Raw genomic sequence first — 10,069 nt, forward strand, 5'->3', positions numbered from 1 at the left:
AATGCGGTGATCTAAGCAGAATAAAGTGAGACAATGTGGAATCACCATCTTATTGCCATTTTTCCTTTAAAAAGAAAATGGTTAAATATATACTTCCCCTCCTTCATAATACATTTTCATCCCAAATCAAAAAACCTGCCTTGCAAGTGAACCTCTAAAGTCATTCAGAAACTACATAAAAACAAAAAAGAAAAAAAAGGGAGACAATATAGTAGATGTAACCAAGTGTTTTTATAGCAAAAAAGCAAACCACAGTGCATGACATACCGTGCGTCCATAAATACATAACCTTACTATTACACAATACTTGCATATATATATATATATATATATCACAGATTTCTTAGCTATTATAGTCTATAAACATATAAAAAACCAGGTGGTATTTCTACTGCACTCTCAAACTTATTGTATAAGTATTATGGGAATACTTAGCCGTCCTCTATTCTGATATTATCTATATCAGAGGACAGACTAATCCTTGATTGGGATTCTCTTACTCCTCAATGGGCTTATCCAAATCCTCGACGGATCGGAAGAAGGCCTTCAGTTCCAACACCGAATCCACGCCACCATTCGCAGTCGCGTGGAACCCACGTTCCCCACCTGCAGCTGGGTCCTGATCAGTGGCTGGGCCGAATACCCCGGTTTGCGGGTGCGGAGCCCAGTATTTGTCAGATTCAGGCTGGACTACATCGTCCGGAACAACGGTTGGAAGGATTTGCTCGTCGATGTTCTTGTCGTATACTGACGCATGCACGGCCCTCCTGCACACACACACATTAATAATGATGTGTCAAACTAATATTCATTCATTTCAAAACACAAGACCCAATAAAACAACTTGCTATTTTAAAACTGGTATCAACACATCGTTTATATCAAATTAACAATATAACAATGGTAATAAAAACAGCTCACAGTTGGCAATAATTTGGGAATTTCCAAGAAAGCAATGCCTACAAATGTAATATACAATTCAAATATTATATTCCCTTTATACCCTTTCTCTTTCTTAAAGTATAAATGGTGCCCCTACCATTTGTCCCCATCATTTGTATGTACTTGTGCATAGTTTTATATATAAATATTGAGGAAGCCGAAGACACCTGTGATCAGTGTGGAACATGAGGCAAGAGGGTGTGTAGGATGATATCTAGTCACGTGATCGGCACATTGTTCAATCAGAATAGAACTCACCTACCCAACCAACTAATTTTGATCTATAACAAAAATGGATGCGCATTTTCCACGCTAAGAAAAAAATAAGAATAAAACAGTGCTTCTATTTCCACAGATCAATTATGAAATTGAAAATTAGAACTCATGAAAAGTGGAAGAACTTAGTTCATGTGAGAAGATTGTGTCTTTTTTGTAATTGATTTCTGTATCACTAGAAATTTTTTCAAAACAAAAACAAGTGATGAAATAAGAAAGGAAAATACATTTCCTTAGTGGAAGTGTCACAGCTCCATTCTCCAACCCTAGATTTGTTTTTTAAAAAAAATAAGAGCCTGAATTAGATCTCAAAATAATCTAATGTGCATCGACCTCAAACAGTGGGAAAGATAATGGTGGTTGTGAGAGCTTGATAACTAAAGCAAATTATAATAATAAGGTATCATCCTACCAGGTCATAAGAGATCATCATGACATTATGCCATTAGAAAAGCAAATAAAAATTGAGATCCCAAGTCAGTACTTGGGATTTATGGTTAGGATTCAATACATCTACTATCTGGTGTGATATTTTACATAACATATCATTAATTAAATATTTGGAAGGCCTGTCTTTTATCTAAAAATATTAATACTAATATTTTGTGAAATCCAACAAATATTGTAATTAGTGTTATGTGAAGTGCAACATTAAATAATATAAAATTTCTATACACAATTTTTTCTTGCTAATTTTCTTTACAATCTAATGTGGAATGCAATAAATAAACTTTTGATTTCTGAAATGGGACAAAATAAACTAACATGATAGTTTACACACTAGTTTATATGAAAATTTTGTAAAAACAAAAATTATTTGTATAGGACGACTATAAATAATATTCAAATATGATCACTCTAATATCGCTATTATGATTATCTATTAGCATTTAGTACAAAGAAAATTATTTACAAAGCCCCTAAAGCGTGGGACATGGGGTTTACTGTGCCCAGCATGGGGAGTCGTGGCCTTAGTGGCCTCCATCCAAAAGATGGTTTTTGTTGAACAATTTATTCTCAAAATTATATTTCTCGTTCATCGTTCTTAAGACAAATAAGATTTGATCATATATTATTGATATACAATCAAATTTTTATTTTACATTAATGATTTTTTTGACAAGTCTCACAAGTTGAGGCACACCACCCTTCTTGTGCCCTAACTAGAACCGTAGGAAACGGGTGGAACATTACAAGAGTATGTCCATCAGACTAACTATTTCTTAATATATATATATATATATATATAACTAAAATAGAGATAAGTCACCAATTATGTGACTCCATTATCAAGTTAGTTATTTTAATTTTGATACTTTAGATTTAACAAATGTAGCTAATGATTTTAGCTAGTCAAATTATGAAAATATAACTTTTGATATTTTAGAGTTAGTTGTGTTTGAGTTTATAAAAATAACTTTATATTGAAATGAATAAAACCAATATTTAAAAAGAATAGAGAATTAATAAAGAGTTTGTTAGAAGGTTTATTTTAAAAAGTGCTTAACAAAAAAAAGTAACTTTATAACTCCAAAAGGTAATGCTATAATTAATATATTTCTGTATAATATTTTATTTAACATTTTATATGGCACAATTACAAATTTCTAATAGAGTGGGTCTTAGGTAAATTTCATTAATAATCAACCATTACAAGTGCGTCACATAAAGAAAATATCATTCAAAAATAAAATAAGTGTTTATAAAACTTGTGACAAATCACCAATTCAAATCTGGGTGCTTGAATTAAGAAGTTTTGACTTGGAAATTGGATTGGACAAGGAGATTCATTCAAACCTCCTCTTTTTTTTTCTTTTTCTTTTTCTTTTTCTTTTTTTTTTTTTTTTTTATAAAAAGAGATGATTTATAAATAAATAATTAGGAATACAAATTTGGGTGCTTGAATTTAAGAAGTTTTGACTAGGACATTGGATTGGACTTGGAGATTCAAACCTCTCCTCTTTTTTCTTTTTTTCTTTTTCATGTTTTTCATAATAAAATAAAATGACTAGGTAAAGCCAAGAGGAAAGGCTTTCTTTCAATAACAAAAACCCTTTTTTTTTTTTTTTTGTGGGTTTTTTGAAGAAGGTGAAAATAACATTACAAGCCCCACATCACATGGTTTTTTAATCGAAGGGTAATTTCCTTTTGGTGTGAGGTGGGCCAAGAACAGCACCTAAATGGCCTTAAATGACTCAGAACTTATCCGATGATTGACACGCTTCAACTAATGATAATATATATTATTATATTTTTAAATTACAAGTTGCTTAATTATTATTATTATTAAATATTAAAATACCCCGTCTAAAAAATACCCCGTCTCAACAGACAAAACCATGTCCAAAGCAAAAGACTTTTGTCTTCATAAACTACTCCCCAAAGTACGGACCTTTTTTTGGTACGTAAATAACGATAAAAGGGTAGATATTTGAGCTGGGACGAACAAAATGGAAATTAAACAAATAAAAATAAATTATACTTGTCATCACATCTCGAATTACTTAAAATAAATAAGGTATAAATATATGATAATAAACAGTAAAATTTATGTTTTCATGAATCATTTATTTTTTTTATTTTTTAATTGATACGAGTAATCAATAACCGATAATAAAAATAATAATAATTGTATTGAATTTGTAAAATTCTATAATTCACATTAAAAAAAGAGAAAGGAAGCAATAATAATGAGTTGGACCAATAAAAATCTCATAATATCATCCGTCACCATAAAAAGCAAAATTAATTAATTTCTTACTGTTTGTTTTCCGAGAAATCTTTCTGAGAAAACATTTAATTCCGAGAAAATCAGCAGCACAAATATCAGCAAGCAGGAATTAGGAAAAGATGGCTTTGGCCGTGAAGATCGATGAGAATAAATACGTAAAAATCTCAAACAAGAACAGAAACATGTTTTACACAGAAATTCAACCATCATCAAACTCAAAATGAAATCAACTGTGTATATATATATATATTTATACCTGAAAGCGAGGGAGGGAGAGTGAGAGGGATCGCGAGAGCTCCCAGCGCGGATCTGGTTGATGAATCGCTTACCGAAGCCCACGAGTCCCCTACTCTGCAAATGGGCGGCCATACAATAGAGCTTCGATATAAGAGAGAGAGTGGAGAGTAAAGAGAGAGAAAGAGAGTGAAATACAGTACACTTAGAAAGAGAAAGGAGGTGGATTGGAATTGGTGAGTCGAATCATGCTTTATATATATATATAGAGGGAGTAGTTAGGCTTTGTTTGGCAACAACGTTTTTAGCTAAACTTATTAATTTTTTTATTATTTTAATTTGGTTATAAAAGTTCTCTGTATGATGAATTTTTAATGTTTTCATAATTTTGTAAGAAAAAAAATAAATTAATTATAATTTAAATGTAATATTTTATTTTATTAATTTTTTATCTTATTTTATGTTTTAATAAATTAAATTAGTTTCAACTATATTGCCAAACGGGGCTTGTGTGGGTGTGTGTGTTGGGGTGGTGTGGCTTCTTGCCCTATAGTTTTCATTGCCTTAGTCAGCACCTTCCCCCGTACAAGGGCGTACCATTCAAGGGCGTACCATTCAGTCCAAAACGAACACTCTCTCTTCTCTGTCTCCGTTAACTAACGGAACGCCGTCAATTTGTTTTATGGGCATCAACGAGGTAGGTATAGGGTTGATTTGAGAGTGAGTTTTAATTTAGAGTTAAAAAATCTCGTTAGGAAAATTTTTTTAATTTTTTGTAAGAGATAAAATATAATAATTATAAATTAAATGTGATATTTTATCTTATTAAATTAAAAATTTTATTTTATCCTTTTATGATTAAAATAGTTTCAAACTCAACCTAACCATTATTCCTAAGGTGTCGTTTGGTAACACTTACATTTTCAGTTTTCTGTTTATATTTACAAAAATTTTAAAAACTCAAATAAAAACTTGTTTGGTAAAATTTTTTATTTATAAATCAGTAGTCTCAGTTTATAAATTTGGCCAAAAAATGAAAACACAAAAAATGTGTTTCTGCTTTGAGTTTTTAGTTTTTTTTTTTTTACCACCCAACACTAGCCACCACTCGCCACCATTTTCCATCACCGTCTTCGGCCACCACCACCAACCACCTGCCACTACCACTCACCACCCACCTACCATCACCACCCACCACCCGCCACCACCACCCACCCACCCACTCGCCACCACCCACCTGCCATCCACTCGCCACTACCATCCACCGCCCGCTACTACCACCTGCCACCTACTTGCCACCACCACTCACCACCCACCTGCCACCACCATCCACCACCTGCCACCACCAGCCACCTGCCACCCACCCGCCACCATCACCCGCCATCCACCACCCACCACCACCACCACTACCCACTCGCTACCACCTACCACCGGCCACCATCAGCCACCCACCCATTACCACCACCTACCCGCCACCACCACCACCCACTCACTACCACCCACCACCCGCCACCGTCACCCACCCACCCGCCACCCACCATCCGCCACCCACCTGCCACCACCACCCACCACCCATCACCGTCACCACCTATTCGCTACCACCCACCACCCGCCATCGCCACCCACCCACCCACCCACCCATCCACCCACCACCTACCCGACACCACCACGCACCTGCCATCACCATCGCCCATCTGCCACCCACCTGCCACCACCACTCACTCGCTACCATCCACCACCCGCCACTGTCACCCGCCCACTCACCCACCACCACCACCAGCTACCCACCACCCACCGTCACCACTTTTCACCACCGTCTTCCGCTGCCACTTGTCATTTCTCACTCTTTTTTATATTTTTAAATTTTTTTAAACATTTTGTCAATTACCAAACGCGTTTGTAGTTTACATTTTTCTAAAAATAAACAAAAATCTGTTTATAAATTTTTTGTAAATATAAACTGAAAACGTAAACGTTACCAAACACACCCTAAGCAAACCCATAGTTTTTTTTTTTTCATTCACTCATTATTTAATGGTGGGTAAATTATTTTCAACTCGCTTGGAAAATTAACTATTTTAATTAATTTTTTAATTTTTTATTTAATTTAATAGTTATGAGAGAAAAAATTAAATAATTATAGTTTAAATATGATATTTTATTTTATTAACTATTTTAATTTATTTTGTTTTATTGACTATTTTAGTCCAAATTTTTTTTCCCAAACAGGGCCAAAGTCCCTTTTATGTTTGGCTCTTTTTTTTTTTTTTTTTTCATTTTGGCCTTTAAATTTTTTTTTATTTTTTTATTTTGACTTTTCATATTTCAAGTTTTCTGCAATCTACTCCTAAAACTAATTTATGTTTAAAATTAGACAGAAAATATCACAATAATTGTCACATAACATAAAAAATATTATTATATTATAATTTAAGTTTGTATTAGATGTGTGAGTTATATATAATAAAATATTTTTATCCCACATGATTGTCAATATATCATTTTTTGTCTAATTTTAACAGAAATTAGCATTAATTGTAAACTGAGAAAATATTGAAACATAAAAGGCCAAAATAAGCGGGGGGAGGGGAGGGGAGGGGAGGGGAGGGGGGGGGGGGGAACTTTAAAGGCTAAAGTAAAAGAGTGACTAAACATAAAAGGAAACAAAGTGTAATTTACTAGTTAGTAGTTGATCTAAAAGCGACAAAGCTAATATTAGTCGATATCATTAGCTCTATGCTTTTTAGATCAACCATAGAATGATAGTTAAATGAAGAAAGTGTTGAAGAACATTATCTTTCAGAATTAGTGATAATGATAACAGTTGAATTGTAATATTTCGATCAACTGTTAAATGATGACTAAATGATGAAAGTGTTAGCAAGGATCCAGATCTTAAAAATTCAAGACACGATATTAAATTGGTTAACTTAAAAAATTAACGAGTTTAAAATTGTATTTAAGTTTGATTTATTTACATAACAAGTCGATTTCAAACAAACTTTTAATGAGTCCGAGCACGACTTAAGCTCAAGCAGCTTGGTTCGTTTACAATTCTAGGCAGACACAACTCTCTTCGACAAAATCTTAAAAACTTGTTTATTAACTAACAAAAAAAGTCACTGTTTGATAAATACTCTTTCTAAATCTAACTCATATTCTTTTTTAGTATTCCATTAGGTCCTATTTAATGTAATATGTGTTGTTCAAATTTTGAAATTAAATAAATAGATTTATGAAGAAATCAAATTACATATATACTAAGAACACATACTAATAATTACAACTAAATTTCAACGGAAATACACAAAACAATAAAAGGGTAAAGAAACGAAACCGAAGCCTGCACGGAAGCAATTTCCTTAAAACAGATTTCGCCGCCTCACGGGTCGAGTGCTTGAGGAAACCCGGCGTCTGTCTCCTAGGATACGACGGTCAAAACCAGCTACGGCAGAAGCACTATCTGTCTAGCTTAGCGAACAAAACAGTGGCAGCACTCTCTCACTGTAGGAACTTTCAGGCAAACTAACTTGTGAAATGGAAGTAAAAAATTTCTGTGTTTGAGACTTGACAGGAGGGTCTCAATTTATACATGTACAGGGGAGAGAGGAAGAGCCTCCAGCCTTTATGGCTGTTCATAATGCACCATTAACCTCTGCAATAAAGGCAAGACTTACAAACCCCATTAATGCAGGAGTTACAAACCCCATTAATGTAGGAGTTACAAACTCCATTAATGCAGGAGTTACAAACTTCATTACCTTTTTTTCTATGAAGCTAACTTCATGAGGTAATTTCTCATTCAAATCTCAATGGTTTTTAGCCATTCTATCTGTGGTGTAAAGATCTCAATGTAAAGTATCTAGACCCACTTGGACCCAACACAATAGATGGTTGTGACCCACTTTAATCTTTAATTAAAGTCACCAAAAAATCATTTTTTCCAACAATCCCCCACATGAATAAAAATTGACCGAATGACTCAACAAACGAACACCGTTCAACAATAATGACTCAGAGAGAGAGTACAACGGACTAACCCCGACATCAGAGAAGGTAGCTTTTGGCTTTGAACCTCTCCCAGTGAAAACCTATCGAGTTTACTGGCTGATCAGTGAATATGACATCTTGAACTGCCCTGCCGTTTATGTAAACTGAGACAATAGATCTCACACGGGAATTACTCCTACCACTATTCTGTTCTCACTGATGTGCCCTGTGTGGCCCTGGACACTAGCCTGGTTCAGCGAGTGGTTTCAAAGAATCTTGGCCTCCCAATTCTTCTAGAAGCGGCCCCACTTCACACTCACATAGGTGACTCTACTTGAGTATCCTGCTATACTCAGCTCAATAGCTTAACACACTAGAGTCATTAAAAGCTCAGCTTAACCTCTACACTTGCAGGTATCACTGATAGAAGGAATGGCTGGAGGTTTAACCTCCTCAGTGACATACCACCGTTACACGCAATTAGGTTGTCCCATTGAACCTAGATCTTGGGATCTCCAGTCAACTAGGTTGGGTTTCTATTCCAGTAACTTCCAAAGGCCTTAATCTCATTCCTTTTGACGACGTTTCGACTAACACTCGACTTAACCCTTTGGTTAGCGGATCCGCAATGTTGTCCTTAGACTTTACAAAGTCTATAGAGACAACTTCATTCGAGAGTAGTTGTCGTATGGAATTATGTCTACGACGGATATGTCTAGACTTTCCATTATACATATTACTCTGTGCCCTACCAATTGCAGATTGACAATCACAATAAATACAAATAGCTGGCACAGGTTTAGACCAACGTGGAATATCTTCAATGAAATGGCGAAGCCATTCTGCTTCTTCCGTTGCTTTATCCAAAGCAATAAACTCTGATTCCATCGTTGATCTAGATATACACGTTTGCTTGGAAGATTTCCAAGACACGGCTGCCCCACCAAGAGTGAACACATATCCACTAGTGGACTTTGAGTCCTTTAGATCTGATATCCAATTCGCGTCATTATATCCTTCAAGCACCGCTGGATATCGAGTATAATGCAGCCCATAATCCCAAGTGTAGCGTAAATACCTTAACACCCACACAATACCCTTCCAATGAGAAGCATCAGGATTACTTGTGTATCTACTAAGCCTGCTAACCGAGTATGCTATATCTGGCCTAGTACAACTCATCAGATACATTAAACTTCCAATTACCCGAGAATATTCTAACTGAGAGACACTCTCTTTATTTTTCTTGGTAAAGTGTAGACTTAAGTCTACAGGTGTCGAAGACACACTCGTATCTGATCCACTAAACTTCTCAAGTATCTTATCAACATAATGAGACTGAGATAGTACAATTCCGTCAGAGATTCTGGTAATCTTAATTCCCAGAATAACATCTGCAATGCCTATATCCTTCATGTCAAACTTAGAGTTTAACAACTTCTTGGTAGTTTTGATCATTTCATCGTTACTATCTATAATGAGCATATCATCAACATATAGACACAAAATGACATAACCTCTGTCAGTGTCTTTGACATAAATACACTTGTCACATTCGTTGATTCGAAACCCATTTGACAACATTACATTGTCAAACTTCTCATGCCATTGTTTAGGCGCTTGCTTCAAACCATACAAAGATTTGACAAGTTTACAGACTTTCTTGCTTTGTCCTGGAGCTGAAAACCTTTCAGGTTGCTCCATGTAGATTTCTTCATTCAAATCCCCATTTAAGAAAGCTGTCTTTACATCCATCTGGTGAATTTCTAGATTGCGCAAAGCAGCAATCGCAATCACCATCCGAATAGATGTTATCCTAGTAACAGGTGAGTACGTATCAAAGTAATCCAGGCCTTCTCGTTGCATGTACCCTTTGATAACGAGCCTCGCCTTATA

General features: G+C 35.1%; 1 protein-coding gene across 1 annotated transcript; it reads right to left on the minus strand.

The window, feature by feature from the left end:
• Positions 1-212: 212 nt before the first annotated feature.
• LOC114290343 (late embryogenesis abundant protein At5g17165) lies at positions 213-4,678 on the minus strand. The gene is made up of 2 exons (XM_028234222.2): positions 4,206-4,678; positions 213-767 (listed from the first exon to the last, which is right to left on the minus strand). Exons 1-2 carry the CDS (start codon positions 4,316-4,318, stop codon positions 497-499), a joined length of 384 nt encoding a protein of 127 aa, XP_028090023.2. The 5' UTR covers positions 4,319-4,678; the 3' UTR covers positions 213-496.
• Positions 4,679-10,069: the final 5,391 nt, after the last annotated feature.

The sequence above is a fragment of the Camellia sinensis genome, chromosome 1 (genome assembly GCF_055761805.1).
Source record: "Camellia sinensis isolate YWXY chromosome 1, ASM5576180v1, whole genome shotgun sequence".
Classification (NCBI taxonomy): Eukaryota; Viridiplantae; Streptophyta; class Magnoliopsida; order Ericales; family Theaceae; genus Camellia; species Camellia sinensis.